We start from the raw sequence: 19,002 nt of genomic DNA on the forward strand, positions 1-19,002 counted from the left end.
CAATTTAAAATTGAGCAGAGTGTGTTAGTTTCTAGTGAAAACTGACAAGCTGAGTCTAAAATTTATATGGAAATGTAAAGAAGCTAGAGTAACCAAGCCAGTCTTTAAAAAGCAGTGCATAATGAACACTTTTACCACCAGAAACCAATTTACTATAAAGTTAGAGTTCTAAGACATGGGACAGTACTGGCATGGGGAAAGTCAAGCACATTTGGTGGAACTGGATAGAGATAGAGAATCCAGAAATAGCCCAAACATACAGTTTCATAACTACCCAATTTATGGCAGAATTTCTACTGAAACTCAGAAGGAGGGGGGGGGCGCGGCTGTGTGCAGGAGCATTTCATGAGACACACCCACTTCCTGAGAGTTCTGTCTCTGGAATCCCTGAGACCGCCCCGGCTGGCCCTCAGTGTCCCCAGGACGTAGCTTCCACACAGATGTGTGTAAATGGCCTAAAGAATGGATAGTGAACTATGATAACTAATTCTCGTCTCTGCCATTTTCTGGCAAACATATCAACTCTGTTTTTATCTCAGACCCACACTTAATTGCTTTTTCATAAGTCTGCCTTAAGCCACCTGGTGACAGGCACAGGTCTGCTGACCTTTACGTAGGTCACTGACTTGTGTATTGACATCTAGCCTATTTTTAAGTACATTTCCATCCATTTACTAACTCATGCTCCACCTCTGAGGAACACACCAGTTTTGGTTAGCTAAGAATATCTGGAAACCCAAGTATTCACTCCGTCAGTAAATATCTGGTTCTGACATAGTTTGAGCGGAGCGGGGGGATGTTTGGGGCGGGGGGGAGACAGACATACAGAGAGTTACAAATCAAAGTAACAAGTGGAAAAGCAGTGTTTTCATTTCAGCAAAATTCTACTTTCTCTTGGGTGTCATAGCTGGTTCACAGCAATACCTCATACATATGGAAAACACCATTCCATCAGCACATGCGCTGCCTGGGAGGAAAAGGCGTCCTAAATCTCTCTGAGCACCTAGTTTGTCTTGCACAAAACGGCATTACCACATGTAATGTGATAGCTTCGCGGGCCACGCGTGAGAACTAGGCTGGATCACACTCGACGTGTTTTTATTATTGAGCACAGACAACCGTACCTTCGTCCACTGCCACAGCACTCTGCCCGCGGAAACCAGACTTGAAATCATCTCACATATTTCAGGTTTGAACTTTCTACAGGGGTCGAAGTATCCGCAGCCAATAACTCCTGAAAAAACAACAACACAAGATTAAAGGTGCAAGCTCATTAAAAGGTTACAAGGTGCATGTTTATCCCTGAGAATAACTCATTACAAGACTGACGAGGCGGTGTTAAGAATTTCTCAACAAAGGCAGCAGTGGGCCTGGGAAGCTTAGCAGGCTGTGCTGAGCATTTTATATGGACTCGCTCATTTAACTCTCCCAACATCCTCTGAGAAAGAATCTGAGGCAGACATTATTATTCTTCCCATGTTAATATGGGTTTAGGACTGGCCCACAGTCACACGGCCTGTGGGCGAATCTGAGATCTGAACCCATGTAGCCTGGCTCGGAGCCTGTAGGACAGCACTCGTCCTGGGGCGTAGGAAGCTGGCAAAGGACTTAGAAACCACTCCCTCATCCTGCAGGGGAACAGCCCAGGCCCAGATAGGTAAAGCAGTCAGCGGAGAGGTTGTTGAAAGAAATGGACTCGGCACCCACATCTCCGGACCTGCGGTCAGTCAACGCCCCGGCCTGGGCTGGCCCTCCCGTGGCTCCTGGGACACACCCAGCACAGACAGTGCGACATAACCGCCCTCGGGAAGGGTACGTTGTAGGGTTAGAATGTTTGGGGTTCAGACTGCAAAACCGGGGTGCTCTATTCCCCTCCGTGAGACGGCACACTACGTGACGTGCTCGGTGCTGAGCAGGGTATTTTCAGGGGAATGTGAACGTGAATGGCTGTTGGGAGATTCAGAGCAGGTTAGGAAGGGGTGGGTGTGGGGGGAGCTAAAGAAGCTGGGCTTTGTTCACACAGCTCGGAGAAGAGCAGCCTGGAGGGCACATGGAACTGCCCTCCAACGTCATGGCTGCTGGTGCCAGAGGCCGGAAGGCCCTTTGCTTCCTGAAATCCTCTGGTTCTGGGTCTCCAGCTTCCGGTGGGACACGCGTTCTGTGGGGAGCATGGGATCTGGAACCCAAAATCAGGATTCGCACCACGCCCCTGCCCTGCACAGGCCACACGGCCCTGACTGGGCAGTTATTTCTCTTTGCTGAGCCTCAATTTCTGGTTTGTTTCCACAGGTAACTTTCAATATTAATCACATTGAAGAGCGTATGAAATAGTGTGGCAAATGCTCACATACAGACCACTAAGCCGAGAGACACCACAGGGCCTGGGACACTGGAAGCCCGTTTGTCCATCCCTCCCTCGCCCTCCCTTCCTTCTCCACGAGGTAGCCACCACTCCGACTTGGTGAGAACCAGAACTAGCTTTTCTTTATGGCTTTGCCATATATTTTTCTGAACTTTCACTTTTTTTAACCCTAATTTTTGAAACTTAATTTCATAGAATCATATATTCCTTGGTGACTTGCTTATTTCACTCCACATGCTACTTCTGAGCTTTATCCATGTTGAACCATGTAGCCGTGTGTGCTCATATTTGCTGCTGTGTGGCATTACACTGTGTACCTATGCGGCAAGTTATTTATCCGATTTTATCGTCAATAAATATGGGGGTTACCTCAAGGCTTTTTCTATCATGAACATTGTTCTGGAGCACAGATGCAAAATCAATTACAGGTGGATGGAGGACTTAAACATGGAAGGCAAAGCTATGCAATGCTTGGGAAGAAATACAGGAGACTGTCTACATGACCTCTGGGGAGGAAAGAACTTCCCAAGTGAGACTCAGAGAGCACACACCATAAAGGAAAACAATGATGAACTCTTATACAGCCGGAAGTGGACCTGCTGGGGGTGTGGCCATGGGCTGCTTCTCCAGAACCAGTGTCTAATCCCTCCCCGCAGGGCTGGCGGCAAACTGCACGCCCGCCAGCCGGCCGGGGATGAGAGGCCCAGTTGCTTCGCGTTCTCACCAATGCCTGATTTTGTCAGAATTTTTCATTTTTACAAATCTAGCGGTATGATGTGGCATTTCCTTGGTGCTCTAAATTGTCATCTTCCTGAATATTCATGCTTATCACCTTTACACTTGTTTACTTGCTACTTGGTTACCTTTTCTTAAAGTACTGGTTTTTCATTGCCCATTTTAATATTGGGTGGTTTGCTTTTCTCTTAACGATTCATACGATTTCTTTAAATATTCAGAATACTAACTTTTTTTGTTTTGTTATATGAGTTGAAATTTTTTTTCTTCCACTTTCTTGTTTTTTTTACTCTATTAATGCTGATTTTTAGAGGAACCACAGTTCTTAACCTAGTCAAGTTTATCATCCTTTTTTCGTATGGCTTATGCTTTCTGAATCTCATTTAAACAGTTCTTTCCTGCCCTGGCTGGTTTGGCTCAGTGGATAGAGCGTCGGCCTGAGGACTGAAGGGTCCCAGGTTTGATTCCGGTCAAGGGCATGTACCTTGGTTGTGGGCACATCCTTAGTGGGGGGTGTGCAGGAGGCAGCTGATCAATGTTTCTCTCCCATCGATGTTTCTGACTCTCTATCCCTTTCCCTTCCTCTCTGTAAAAAATCAATAAAATATATTAAAAAAATAAATAAATAAACAGTTCTTTCCTACACAGAGGTCATTTGGATATTTTCCTTTATTTTCTTCCAAATGTTTTATAAGCTTTGATGTCCATATTTAGATCTTTAATCTATCTGTATTGATTTTATGTTTGGTGTGAAGTAGGGGTCCAATTTCAGTGATTTTCCCATAAGAATTAGTAAATATCCCAGAACCACCCATTGAAAATGCCTCTCCCTTCTGATCTACAGTACCTGCCATGTCAAATAATTAATGTCCACATATTCATGAGTCTGTTTCTCTTGTATGTCTTCACAAACATAATTTTTGATGGTATAGTTTAATGTGAACCTAAATTTGGCACTAAAAATTTCATTTTTATTAACATAGCAAACTGCTACATTTGACTTGGTATATTATATTAACCTATGATCAATGTGCAGTCACTCAGCCCAAATTCCTCTTATTAATCATGCCAAGGAAACCAAAGCACAAAGATTTGCTTATCTCTAAGCCAACCTTTAACAAGGCTATTTCTAAATATTCCTGAGTCTTAACAGGGGCTATAAACATTCTTCTTAGTATTTACTCCCCTCTTTTCTGGTACTTAGCTCTCTATTTCACATACTTAATCCCCACTTCACACAGAGCCTTTTATCTCTTAAAGAAGGTTTTGCATGGTCTATGTCCATTATGTATGCAATTAAAAAATTAAACACCAAGAAGAGTCATACCAAAAATTTTGTCTATTGAAGCATTGGAAGGCAATGTGCAATTAAACACAGTAAATTGTCTTTTTAAACGTTGGGGAATGTCATTTCGACCCCCTCCAGGGTGGATCATTGCTGCTATGAGCTGTACATCAACAATAGTAGTGAAGTCTCCAGGCTTATCCAAACTGTACATGCCTTCCATTTCCATCATTTGTCGCACAATCTCATTAGTTATCTGAAATGTTATACACACTATTTTAGTAACATATCACTATCTCATTCCTCCACAGCTCCTATAAAATTAGTACAGATGAGATTAAAAGAAAATATTCAACTCTTATCAATGAAGTGTTTGTAAATGCTAATGATCACCTTCAAGGCTACATGATTTAACCCGTCACCCATGAAATCTAAACCATAAGTTAAACGTGTCTGGTGCAAGTCCAATCTGCTCCTCATCACATAGATAAAACTAATTTCCAAATACACTTAGATGAATTATGGAATATTTGGCACAACTGCAGTAGTACTCAAGTTGCAAGTTTTGCTATAGGTATCTTTCACACTCAAAATTCAACACTTCAAAATACTTACATCAGGATGTGGCATGGTTTTACTCCTGAGCTTTCAAAATTTTATCACTGAATGTTTGGGTTTTGGTTTTGCATCCCCACCTTATCTTTCCTGCAGCCTCTAACATTGCTACAACCACCTCCTTATTAAAAATGTTCCCGCTCTTGGTTTCAGAGGCTCAGTTCTTTCCAGGTTCATCTAATGACTTGGGTAGCATCCCAAGCACCATTTTTCACCCGTCCCTCACATGTAACTGTTCCATAGGGCTCCATCCTCCTCTTCTCTTCCCACTGTTCAGAGCATGCCATATCAACTCTATACCCTGGAGAATCTCAACTCTGGAACCCCATCTTCAGGTTCCTTTCTAAGCTCCACACCTCTATGTCCAAATTCCTACTGGGCATCTCACAATCTGGGCACACAAGCACCTCAAATATAGCAGTCTTTCATTTAACAAACATTTAACGAATGATTTCTGTGTGTCTGGTAACATAGACAGACGTCCCTGTCATTCTAGTAGTGGGAGAGAATATATATATAATAGTATATTATAAGTCTTTTTGGAAAAAATGAAGCAGAAAAAGGAAATAGGCAGTGCTCAGAGGTATAGCTGAATATGGGGAGTAGGGGAGTCTCCAGCTTTCAAAACATATAAGGAAAGACTTAAAGACATGAGAAAGGAAACCACTTAAATATCTAGGGGAAGAGCATTGCAGGCAGAGTAAACAGTAAATGAGGTGCTGAGCGAACATCATATCCAGTGTGTACAAGGCTCAATAAATGTGGCTGGAGCAGAGTCACGGGGAGATGAGGTCAAACGGGATAGGCCCTTTGAGTCCCGGTAAGAATTTTGGCACGCATATTCTATGCGTCTCATGGAGGGTTTTGAGCAGAGGATTGTGTCCTGATATGGCTCACGTTTTAACTGATTTGAGAATAGATTGAGAGGGGCAAAGGAAACGGAAGCAGTGAGGAGACATCTGCAATGGTCAAGAAGAGAGAGAATAGTTTGCACAGATATTGGCAATGGAATGGATAAATCTTGGATTAGTTTGAAGATAGAGCCAACATGATTCCCTGAAAGATTGAATGGTGTTGCTATTTTTTGAGATGGAGAGCACTGTTGGAAGAGCAGGTTTAGGGAGTAACAGGAATTTGGCTTTGGAGAGGACATGGTAAGTTTGAGATCCAACTATACATTCCTAATTGGATAAATGAGCCCGAAATGCAGGGACTCTTCAGTTTATAGATGATATCTAAATATGCTTCCACTCTCCTCACCTTATAGCAGTGATGGCGAACCTTTTGAGCTCTGGGTGTCAGCATTTTGAAAAACCCTAACTTAACTCTGGTGCCCTGTCACATATAGAAATTTTTTTATATTTGCAACCACAGTAAAACAAAGACTTAAGTTAGCCCGACGGTTGTGGGTTATTGTTAAGCTGATTAACAAAGACTTATATTTTTGATATTTATTTTATATATTTAAATGACATTTAACAAAGAAAAATCAACCAAAAAAATGAGTTCGTGTGTCACTTCTGACACACATGTCATAGGTTCGCCATCACTGCTGGAACTGCTGAGAGGTCTATGGGCCTTGGAACCCAACCGAATGGGAGAGAAAAGGGGAAAGGAAAGGGGGGAAAGCCTTCCCCGGCCTGAGGATGACACCTGCATAGATTCGCACGTTGGGTAGACCTGGCCTATGTGGGCCAGAGATTTTCAACTGTTAACTGTGCTTTGATCCTTGAGTAAGCTCTTAAGGACCCGGCAGAAGAAAGCTCAAAACCTGTCTGGATGCGGGCACATCCATTCTAGGCTTCAGATAATTTTCAAAGGCGATGACCTAGCTAGCAGCCAAAGATACATACAGAAAACAAGACAGTTTGAACCTGAACAAAAACTATTAAAACCACAGAAAGCAGAAACAGAGCCACAAAGACTCCATATGCTAGAATTAACAAACACAGAAATTAAAACAACTGCGCTAAACATGTTTAAAGAAATAAACAACACATTTTAAAACATATGCAAGGAGTAGGAAATTAGTAAAAATGACAGTATTTTTTTGAAAGAAAAGATAATCAAATAACTAAAATTAAAACTCAAAAAATAATTTGACAGTAGGTTGGACAAAGTTGAGAAGAAAATTAGAGAAGTGGAAAACAGAGAGGGGAATTATCTAGACATAAGTATTACAAGGCTGGGGTGTATAGAAGAGAATTACAGAAGCATAGAGGACATAGAGTTTGAGAAAAGAGGAAAGAGAGTAAGGCAGAAGCAATATTTGAAGAGATAAAGACTAGAAAATTTCTAGAACTGATGAAAGACACCAAACCACAGATTCACGAGTCCCAGTGAATCCCAAGTAAATAAATGCAAGTAAATCTACACCAAGGAACATCATTTAGAAAAGAAAAAATATAGTAAAGTAAGGTAAAGAGAAGCCTTAAAAGCAGCCAGTGAGAGAAGGCAGATTGACAACAGAGGTGCAGTGCTGAAGTGGTAGTTGACTTCTCAGCAGCAACAGGAAAACAGAGGACAGAAATGATAGATTCAGCATGATGAAGAAATAACTGCCTGCCTCGATTTCTACACCCAGCAGCAATTCTTTCAAATAAAAGAGATGAAATAAAGACATTTACAAACAAAAACTAAGAATTCGTCATTAAAAGACCTTCTCTGAAGGAAGTTCTAAAAGCAGAAGGAACATAATACCAGAAGGAAGGCCCAAGATGCAATAATAAGTAAAGAGCAAAAAAGTGTTAAATATGTGGGTAATGAAAATGAAGACTAAATATATAAAGCAGTACAAATAATGCCTCATGGAAATTTTTTAAAAAAGAGAGAGATAGACCTAAAATACAAGCCAACAATAAAACGCTAAGTCAGGAGAAAAACAAAAGGAAATTGAAGTGTTCAAAAGTCATTGGGCATACAAAATGGAAGCTAAAGGGTTAGTTATCTTTATTTTTTTATTATCTGAGTATGCAGATATATTGTCTACGGTAACCACTAGAACACAAAAATTAAGTACAGCCTATCCTATATAATAAAAGCTTAATATGCTAAGCATCCGGTTGTCTGGTCATCCGTTCAACCAATCAGAATCTAATATGCTAATGATACTCTAAGGCCACTCAACCACTCTCTATGATGTGCACTGACCACCAGGGCACAGAGTCGACCGGTCGACCAGTCGCTATTACATGCACTGACCACCAGGGGGCAGACACTCTGATCAGTAGGTTAGCTTGCTGCTGGGGTCCAGCCGATTAGAACTGAGCAAGATGGGCCGGACATGCTCTGGAGCCCTCCCGCAGTCCTTCCCTGGCTGGCCAACGTCCTGCATCCCTCCCCAGCCCTGATCGTGCACAGGTGGGGTCCCTTGGCCTGGCCTGTGCCCTGCCGCAATCCGGGATCCCTCAGGGAATGTCGGAGAGCCAGTTTCGGCCTGACAGCCGAACAACCAGTCGCTATGACACGCACTGACCACCAGGGGGAAGACACTCAACAGAGGAGCTGCCCTCTGGTGTCAGTGCGTTCTCACAGGGGGAGCGCCACTCAGCCAGAAGCCAGGCTCATGGCTGGTGAGTGCAGTGGCGGTGGCGGGACCCTCTCCCGCCTCCGCGGCAGCATTAAGAATGTCCAACTGCGGCTTAGGCCCACTCCCCCTGGGGAATGAATTTTGTGCACTGGGCCTCTAGTAGATAATAAACAAAAGGGAAAAATCAATTTCCTCAGAGAAATAGGAAGAAAACTGCAACCCATCTATGCTCAGCTAAGAGTGAGGAAATGGAGGGGTTAGAGGTCTGGGAAAAAGAAAAAAGTATGAAATAGTCATCTCCCAGAGCAGGAGCCTAAAAGGAAATACAGCACAGGCATAGACAGGACAAAGATATAAAACATGAGACATGCAGTATGATTGTTGGGCAGCATTAAGAGCTCAGATGAAAAAGGGGACATATGTCATGCTTTCAACAATAAAGATTTCTTAAAAAAGAACTCAGCCATGATCATGATTTTATTTTATTAACTAGAGGCCCAATGCACGAATTCGTGCACAGGTGGGGTCCAGCTGGCCAGGCCCCAATCGGGGTGGATTGGGGCCTGGCCTGGCTGGAGGAGGAGACAGCAGGAGGTTGGCCAGCCAGCCTGCCCCGAATGGGGGAGGGGCTGTGGGAGGTTGGCTGGTCAGCCCCACCCCCTGATCGGGTGGTTCACTGGCCACAGTGGGGGTCATAGTGACCGGTTGTTCTGGTCATTATGGAGTTCCGGTTGCTGGCTTTTTATATATATACTAGAGGCTCGGTGCACAAAATCCGTGCATAGGTAGGGCCCCTAGGCCTGGCCGGCGATCAGGGCCTTCTGGCTGCCTGTCGGGGCCTTCCTTCCCCAGCTGCTGGCTGCTGAATGGGCCTTCCTTCATTCTGTGCCACCCCTGGTGGTCAGTGCATGTCATAGCAAGTGATCAAGCTCCCAGTCTCTCGGTCGAACTCCCAAGGGGACACTTTGCATATTAGCATTTTATATATATAGATACAGTAGATATTTTTTAATATGTTTTTAATATTTTAATATTTTTATATGTTTTTATTTCAGAGAAGAATGGAGAGGGAAAGAGAGATAGAAACATCAATGATGAGAGAGAATCATTGATTGGCAGCCTCCTGCACCCCCCCCACCCCCCACTGGGGATCAAGATGGCAACCTGGGCATGTACTCTGACCAGAAATCAAACCGTGACCTCCTGGTTCATGGGTCGATGCTCAACCACTGAGCCATGACAGCCGGGTTGTGATCATGATTTTAAAATGAAACCAGGTGTGGTTTTCTCCAGTCAAGTTTAGCTGCATAGATACAGTTGGAAGGAGAGCAAACTAAGTTTTAACAGGGCTTTAACATGGTTAAGGCAGAGGGTGTATGCTACAGTGATTACAATGATGGATCATAGAACTTCAGCTGGGAAAAGAAGTGAGGAAATTAGAGGAAATGGGGGATAGTTTAATGATGGTAGAAAAAATGGATGGTAGCTCCATTGGAGTCAGGAGAGGGACCAAGCTACAGAGTGGACGTAGTGATCAGAGAATAAAACGCTTGCAACTGAGATAATGAGGGAGTTGCACTGATGACAAGGTGTAGAGCATGGCCACAGGAAGGAGTCATTCAGACAGGGAGGAAGGCATGCTCTGTGGGGAGGCCAAGATCATGTATGTCAGTACTGGCATCACCAAGAGTTATGAGAGCAGGCTGCACAATTTGCAGGGCCCACAGCAAAATGAAAATGCAAGGCTCCTTATTCAAAAGTTATTAAGAATTTTGAGATGGTGACAACAGAGCATTAAACCATGTGCAGGACCCTTTGAAGTGCGAGTCCCTGTGGACGGCACAGCTGGCACACCCTTGCGGCTGCGCCCTCGTGACAGGGTCAGTACTGGAGCGCGTGACAGAGATCGGGAACTGAGCCCTGCAGGGAGAGAGGGCTGATAGCCTGCCGGGCTTTCAGGGGGAGGGCAGTGAGAAGCAAGGAGAACATCCCCTCACCTCCAGGCCTGGGTTCAGCTTGAGAAGCCTGCAGGGAGAGCGGCGCCTGGGTTCCCATCTAAGCAAGAGGTGACGGGCAAGTTCAGAGAAGTCACATTTACAGTGAATTCTGTGATGAACTGTGGCTTCCCGGGGCCCACAGGAAGGCATGGGGAGGTGGGAGATGAGGTCGGAGAGGGCAGGGCTGTCTGGGCATTATTCTCAGGGTGAGCACAGACCTGGGCACAGACCTGAGCACAGACACCCCAGTGGTGTCGTCTGGGGTGAACCGGGATAGGGGGCGGGATGGGATGGGTCCAGGCCACTCCAGCTGGAGGCTGCTGATAAGGCAGTGCATGGAGTTAGGAGAGAGGTGTTGGGGTCCCACAAGGAACATGCAGAATTCTAGCAGCATCAATAAGCTTCTCTAACAGGGAATGACTCTGGGATTGGCAGATGATCATGACTAGGACAGTGGTGTGGGGCACAGTTATAAAAAACAAGTGGTTTTTAAGTCAAGAACTCCTTTGGAGTGTGTCCAGAGTAAGGCTAAACCCTGGGGAATGGGAGAGGAGCCAGAACATGAAATCAAGCAGCCAGAGAGACAGGAGGGTGTGTTGCTAAAAACCGCAGGGTGATTTCAAAAAGGGGGAATGTCAACTCTAACCGAGAAAAATAAAAAAAGACTAAGAATTATTACTAGGCTTAGTAAGATGAAGACGATGGACATTTTTATATATAACTAAAAATACTGATTCAATACCACCTAGAGGATATATATATATATATATATATATATATATGTGTGTGTGTATATATGTGTGTGTGTATATATATATATATATATATTTAATACTTACCTGAGCATAGGAATGAAGAGAGAGAGAGAGAGAGGAAGAGAGAGAGAGAGAGAAACATCAATCATTGCCTCCTTTATGTGCCCTGACAGGATCAAATATGCAACCTTTTTGGTGTGCGGGATGATGCTCCAACCGAGCCACCGGTCAGCGCCTATAGGAGCTATTTTAGTCATACCTGGTCTCCCCATTCATTAATGACGGGCATATTAATATCGTCAATAAATACGGTCATTTTTCTGCCTCCTGGTGGCCCATATGTGCTTCCCATTCGCTTATCCACATAGCTTTCAATTGTTCTCTAGAAAAGAGGAAATCGTTTGTCTCATGCATTAGATCTCAAGCTACATTTCTAAAAATAATGAGCATATTTTCCAGAGTAGACTACTATTTAATATGTATAAATATCATTATTAAAACATATATTATGAATTTTTAAAATGTTACTAGAATGTTAATTATGAATTTATTTTAAAAGAGATATACTCAAAAGTCCAGCTCCAGCCTCAATATTAGGCTATTAATCCAAATTTTAGGCTATTAATCAATATTAGATTATTAATCCAAATATGCTATTTGGATTTGTCTTTAATCTCAGCCTTAGGGAGGTTAAATAGCTGAATGCCAACATGCAACACCATTTTTAATATATATATCAATGTTTTAGATGCATATACATTATATCATAGCCACAACTTAAAATATGGATTTAATGTTTATTAATTCAGCAAATGAGGAGTTTTACCTGAAACATTATTGGTTCTGTGGCAGATGAAAAGTTTAGACTTTTGGATAACTGTACTTCAGGATCATATTTTTTCAAATAGGCCTTAATCATTACAGTTTTTGCAGTTCCCTGCTCTCCTGTGAGCAAAACAGCCTGCAATCACAGGATAATCATGTTGAAAGGTGTTATAACATGTTTAGTTTTAAATATCTTAAGGTTCAGGTGGCCATGCTTTCATTCTACAAATTACTACAACTCATTTTTTAGAATTACATCTACACAAAAATATATCCTATTTGAGTTAAAGATTTGAATGTAAAATGTGCACTGTGAAAGTGCCGGAAGGAAATATGGGTGGATATTCACGGGACCACGGAGTATGGGAGGACTTTCCTCAGTGAGCGGGGGCCACAGTGCGGAGGAGATTGAGTTGAGCGTATCCTGGGACCTGGGCTTCATTTCCCGAACATGTTTCTCTCACTGCCTCCAGCCCGTTGTGCTGGAATTTAATTTTTCCATCTGTGGTGTGTGGGAAAGGATGTGCTTCTTCCATGGTTTGCAATCATCTAAGAAACTATCCAACTTACTTTATTTTGTTTTGCAATGGTGTCTATCAAGAAATTTGTTCTAATATTGTCAACATTTGGAACCAAAATTGATGAATACTCTGGAATACTGTCAGTCGGATAAAAATATGGCTGAAGTTTCTTATTCCAGTGCTCCCAATCACCTATACAGGAAGTAAAAATTCATCTTCATCAAACTGCATTCTTCGAAAGTAATCAGAATACAAAAATGCAAGTGATGTAAATAATCAACAGAATCCTAAAAACATTTAAAACGTTTTCCTAAAACATGTTAACATATGTGCTTATCTAACTTCTTCTCTACTATCTAAGCTAATGTTTGCTTATCTAATATTCTGTCATAAAAACATTTAAAACGTTTTCCTAAAACATGTTAACATATGTGCTTATCTAACTTCTTCTCTACTAAGCTAATGTTTGTTTATCTAATATACTGTATGTGACATTTGGTAAATTTGTTTTGTTTTCTTATAAAGGTTTTCAATTGCTAAATTATTCATCCAGAGGGATTGGGCCTGAAATGTAATACAAATCAGCTGGAGGTGAAACCAATGAGTGTGTAGTATCTAGTAGGAAAGCCACACCCACTGAGACGATGGGAAAGATCACAGAAAGGGTAACTATAGAACTGATATCACTTCTCCCTTAACGATCTGGTAGAATTCACCAATGAGGTCATCTGAGCCTGGAGTTTTCTTTGCGAAAAGGTTTTACCCATTAATCACAATTTTTTTAAGTAGAGTATCTATTTTCTTCTTGATGATGCTTGGTAGTTTTTTATCTTTCAAGGAATTTGTCCATTTCTTCTACACTATCAAATGCATTTTCATAACGTTGCTTCTAATATTCATTTCTTATTTGTGTTCATGTCTGTAGGATCTGTCGTGATCACGAGTTCCCTCTTTCATTCTGGACAACAGTGAGTTATGCCTTTTCTTTCTCCCCTGATATCTCTAATGAGAGATTTATCAATGTTATTGATCTTTTCAAAGAACATCTTTGGTTGGGCTCTGGATCCTAAGAGAATTCGTACCTAGATTTAAGGATGCATTTAGTTTTAGTTGGCATTTTGAATTAGACTTTCTTTTTATCATCCCAAATCTAATCACCTGCTGTAAAATTATTGGTCATTCTGGATAAAGATGGCCAGCTGGAAAAAATTCATGTACCTCAGTCTCTTTTTAAAGGCCCTTTAAAATACAAACTTTCACTTAATCTCCATTTTCAAATGATTCTCCTACCCTCAAATGTGCCTGGTGTCCCCTAAGTCCAGGCAACCCTGTGTTTTACACTTTCCAACCAATAATTCTTCCATCCTTGACCAGCGTGGGGTCGGTGCCGCTGTCTAGCAGTGTGGCTTTGGAAAGAGGACCTGGAGCCCTGTTTCTCAAGCAGACTGACAAGCAGCCTTCCTGTTCTTACCTCCCCCTTTGCCTCAGGGTCCAATGCCTGAGCCCTTTGAAGGTTCTGTGACGTATACCGTATACCACATTGCTGCGTAACTCTTCCCACTGCTGGTGCAGGGCTTACCTTGCCCCTGTGCTCAACCAACTGCCACTTACCTTCCCGCTTTCTTGCTTTCAATATGAAGTTATTGCAGTCTACTCTCCTGTTCTTTTGAGTTTGTGCATTAGAAAATACCTTTGCTATTTCGGAGTTTTAGAAAGAATCAGAGGCAAATGCAGTTTTTAGGAAGCATGATTTTCCTTCTCTGAGACTTAGAAGCACTGGGAGTTAGGCTCTGGATAGAGGTACCAAGCTCAAGGGCATTTCTTTTACAGACAGGTGAGCTGGCTCCTGCCACACACGGGCGGCCTGTCTGCTACATGTAAGGTGGGCCCGTCTGTTTGGTTCACTCTCTTCCAACAGGGAAGCTGTGGGATCGATCTGATCCCGCGTCGTGAAGATCGTGAAGAACCTGTGTTCCCTACACTGCTGCCTTTTCCTTGTCAATCATTTGAAAGGAGGTGATGTACGAGGTATTGCCAACTTGTTTATGCCAGATGTCCCGTAGGCCACTCCAAAAGAAGTCAGGAGTCGCCATACCTGTTCCCAGCGTGGCCAACATGCAAAATTATACTATTCTTTGCATCTGTGACCTTTCAAAATGTTTTAGCAATGATGTCACTCGTAACTGGTTTAATGTTTCCCCAAGGAGAGTTCATGGAAGTTTACATTTTCCCCATCTTTAGAAATGTCATTTCATTTCAGGGAGAAGTCGCTATGCTTACCGTAATCAGTAACATAAAACTCGTACATGGTGTAATTTGTGCCTTTAGGGATTTCTGGTAACAATATCTTGCTTTGGTGGCTTCTCATAAAGGCTTCAAGCTTATCTCTGCTGTCCAATTCCAGAAGAGCTCCTAAGCTCCACATGAGGCCAAACACAAATAATTTATGAAGATGATCGACACTCGAAATTCCACCTTCTTCCTTGGAGGGAATCAAGCCTTCCAGAAGAGTGAGAGACTGAAAATATTTAAAATACAATAAAATAAATTTTTATATTTAAAACCTTAAATAAAAAACTTTAAACGATACTAAATTTAGAAGAAGGGAAAGAGAAAACAAATGTGTGTCCACATATCGCTTGGTCACTGTCCAACAGCCACCAGCATGTAGAGGGAACGTGGTCCTGCTTTAGACAGACCGCGTGGTCTAGCAGGAAGGATGCTAAGCTGGGGACCGGGAGGTGTGGTTTCTACTCCCAGCTCACAGCAGTGACCTGAGGTCCCATTTCCTGACCTGAAATGCAGAAAGCCTACACTAGCTGTTTTCTAGTTTCTGGTTCTAAAGCAGCGGTTCTCAACCTGTGGGTCGCGACCCCTTTGGCGGTCGAACGACCCTTTCACAGGGGTCGCCTAAGACCATCCTGCATATCAGATATTTACATTCCAATTCATAAAGTAGCAACATTACAGTTATGAAGTAGCAACGAAAATAATTTTATGGTTGGGTCTCAACATGAGGAACTGTATTTAAAGGGCCAGAAGGTTGAGAACCACTGTTCTAAAGTTTGGTTACTCCAAGTTTCTAGACCAAAGATTGTCTTTTTTTTCACATTTTGCAGGGCTCCGCAATGCCGGAAGCCGGTCCATCCTTGCTGCTTGACACAGTCACTGCAGGAAAGAAACTTCTGCACAGCATATGTTTCAAGGGACTTGGTGTATATGGCACACTGTTCTTAATATGTTTGCTCACCTTCTTGGCGCTATGTGTTTTAACCAAGGTCACCTCTCTGAGAAAGGTTGTTTCCCCAGGTAGGAATTTTCCCTGAAGTTAGGGAGGGAATAAAACCCCTTAACTAAGTGCCAGGCGGGTAGTTAATCACTTTAACTACGAACAATCACGCTTAAGCTACATAATCTCTACTCCCTGGAATGGAGATAAGAAACGCCCTAACCTTTGGAATAGAGATTGATAGGATTGGAATCAACTGGTATAAATACAGATGTAACAAGACAACACAAGACAGAACCTAGAAACAGGACCTAGAGACAGAACCTAGAGAGAGAACCTAGGGAGAGGACATGGCAAAAGATCCTGGACAGAACCTGGCTACAGAACTTGGCTGTAGAACCTAGACAGAACATGGCAGGAGAACCTGGAGAAGCTGGATGGAGAACCAAGCGAGAGAACCCAACCATGCTGGTCAACTGAACGCTGCCTCCGTGTCATTCCTTCTTCGCCAACTCCGTCCACACCTTTGGGGACCCCTGGACCTGCTGGGGTTGGACCCCAGCACCGCAAACTGTGGCCCCAGGGGCCAGCCACCTGTCGGGCAAATGAAGTTTCACTAAAATCCAGTCACGTTCATGTGTGTAGAGCAGGGGTGGGCAAACTTTTTGACTCGAGGGCCACAATGGGTTCTTAAACTGGACCGGAGGGCCGGAACAAAAGCATGGATGGAGTGTTTGTGTGAACTAATATAAATTCAAAGTAAACATCATTACATAAAAGGGTACGGTCTTTTTTTTTTTTTTAGTTTTATCCATTCAAACGGGCAGGATCCCGCCCCGCGGGCCGTAGTTTGCCCACGGCTGGTGTAGAGTGTCTGGCTGCGTTTGCAGTACAACAGCAGAGCTGAGTGGTTGAGACAGAGTGTTGTGCAAAGCCTATTACATGTACTAGCTGCTCCTTTAAAAATGTGTGCCAACCCCCCACTTCGGCTTCGGCTTCAGAAAGAAATAGATCTACAGTGAAACATCCTCAGTCTTGCAAAACAAAATTATTTCAAAATTTCCCACTTTTGTTATGCATTTTAAAGTAATTACTAAATATTTTTTTTGGCCTTGTGTACTCTTTCTAACCTACCTACCCTCGCTGACAGACGCTCCTTACACTAAGAATCACACACTGGGTAAGGAATGGATAAGCAAGGATCACCTATGGACTAGAATCAGGAGATAAAAGTCTATGCTTAATTCTTTTTTTTCCTAAAGACTAAGAAGGAAAACTGAGCAGGGGGTGGTGGTGGGATGGGGGCGGGTATTAAAAACTGCCTGGAGAATTGTCTCCAAGTCTCCCCATCTGCTCTCTGCTAAATCCGCTCAGCCAAGACGGCATCCAGGTTGAACGGATTGCCAGCAGCTCCTTCCTGTGTTTCCCGTAGAGCTGGGAGCTTTACTTATTTGCCCACTCTCGTTACTGGACACACTTCCTGGGCAGGTCACCAAGCTTGACCAGGGGAAAGAGAGTTCATTCCTCTCCCCCGACTACCACCCCCTGGGAAGTGAAAATAACAGAGAGATGGCAGTCAGGGCATTCCTGAGGCTTCAACAGGAACCCAACTTTGCAGAGCCCTCGCCGCCGCCGGATAAAAACATGTCCATGGGCCTAACCGGTTTGGCTCAGTGGATAGAGCATCGGGCTGCGGACTGAAGGGCCCCAGGTTCGATTCCGGTCAAGGGCATGTACCTTGGTTGCGGGCACATCCCCAGTAGGGGGTGTGCAGGAGGCAGCTGATCGATGTTTCTAACTCTCTATCCCTCTCCCTTCCTCTCTGTAAAGAATCAATAAAATATATTTTTAAAAATGTCCATGGACTCATACCTTTCCTATTTCAGATGCCTCTACACTACAACTGAGTAGGAAAGAAGAACCTCAAATCTTATAACCAAACAAAAACAAAAAAACTTACTTGCACAATATAGTTGCACTCTAAGAGCTGCATTTTGGGGTTGAGGCTTAGTTTCATGTATGTATACACATCTTCGAATACCTTATCGTACAGACTTTGGAACACAGTGGCCTCCCTGCGACAGTGCGGCGTCTTCAGCCAGGCCTGCAGCACACAAACAGGGTGTGTTTATTAAGAAAAGCGGAGCCGGGAAGGCAGAGCGGCTCCGGGTCTCCGTCCCACCTGCAGTATCGGCCTCCAGTTGAGGGCGGAGCTGCTGAATGTAGACCATGCCCATCCTGGACACGGTGGCGGGGGGAGGCGTTCTCGATGTTGTGCACCTCGAACAGAAGCTTGCAGTGGGGGGACATGGGGATGCGATCCCCGTTGGCCAGCGTGAGCGTCTTGTTGTCGTCCAGCACGGAATTCAGGTTCTCGATCCAAATGGCATCCACGGGGCCATCCAAAATCAGGAAAATGTTCTCACCTGCGAAGCATTGCCACGGAAAATTAAGCAAATAACTGTTCCTATAAACTGGCGGGGGGGTGGGGGGGGGAGTTGAGGGTGGGGGGATCGATCACAAAGGGGCTCTGCGTGGACCTTTCTTAGCTTTTAGTGTTTTTCTCCACAGCGTGGAAAAAATCCCGTCTGTCCAGTCGTTGGTGGCCGTGTCCAGTCTGCCGAACATCTGCGGCGCCGTGATGGCCTTGGGGTTCATGCGCATCTCCCGGTGCGGCCGGCCGCAGTCGGTCAGCGCCTTCATCAGGATGGTGATCACCGTGGTCTTGCCCGAGCCGCTGGGCCCCAGGGTCATCAGGCCGTGCCGCACCAGCGACGTCTCGTACAGCTGAGCAATGACAGGACAGTCAGCTGGACCAGGCACCGACAGGCCTCTGGAGGACGCTTTAATAATCCCCCCAGTAAAGTGAGAAAATGGTTTTTTAAAATGTTTTGTTGTTTTTTGTGTTGTTGGTTTATTATTTTTGTTTGTTTTTTTTTTGTTTTTGTTTTTTTTGGTCTTACTGGAGGTGGAAAGTAAATTAGCACCACGTTATAAAATATGTGATGAAGCAACGACAACGTGGAATTGGAATGACATTTTGGAAATACTTCATTCGGGCCCTAGAGGTTGCTTCTCAAACCTCGTGATTTTATTCCTTGCGATTTTGTTTTGCATGAAACCTATGGAGCAGTTTTTTCACTCTCTCG

The 19,002-nt window shown here is 43.6% G+C and overlaps 1 protein-coding gene across 1 annotated transcript in view; it reads right to left on the reverse strand.

Annotated features, from left to right (window-relative positions):
• The window catches only part of DNAH8 (dynein axonemal heavy chain 8), a gene marked incomplete at its 3' end in the record, with an annotated part of 184,666 nt that overhangs the window by 31,845 nt on the left and 133,819 nt on the right, over window positions 1–19,002 (reverse strand). Inside the window, 11 exon segments of the mRNA XM_014445658.1 lie at window positions 1,125–1,234; window positions 4,425–4,638; window positions 11,538–11,660; window positions 12,105–12,239; window positions 12,674–12,816; window positions 14,905–15,142; window positions 17,814–17,957; window positions 18,036–18,071; window positions 18,073–18,108; window positions 18,110–18,279; window positions 18,394–18,640. Of these exon segments, the coding sequence (XP_014301144.1) occupies window positions 1,125–1,234; window positions 4,425–4,638; window positions 11,538–11,660; window positions 12,105–12,239; window positions 12,674–12,816; window positions 14,905–15,142; window positions 17,814–17,957; window positions 18,036–18,071; window positions 18,073–18,108; window positions 18,110–18,279; window positions 18,394–18,640 (1,596 nt within the window).

The sequence above is a fragment of the Myotis lucifugus genome, unplaced genomic scaffold, assembly GCF_000147115.1.
Source record: "Myotis lucifugus unplaced genomic scaffold, Myoluc2.0 scaffold_477, whole genome shotgun sequence".
Lineage (NCBI taxonomy): Eukaryota > Metazoa > Chordata > Mammalia > Chiroptera > Vespertilionidae > Myotis > Myotis lucifugus.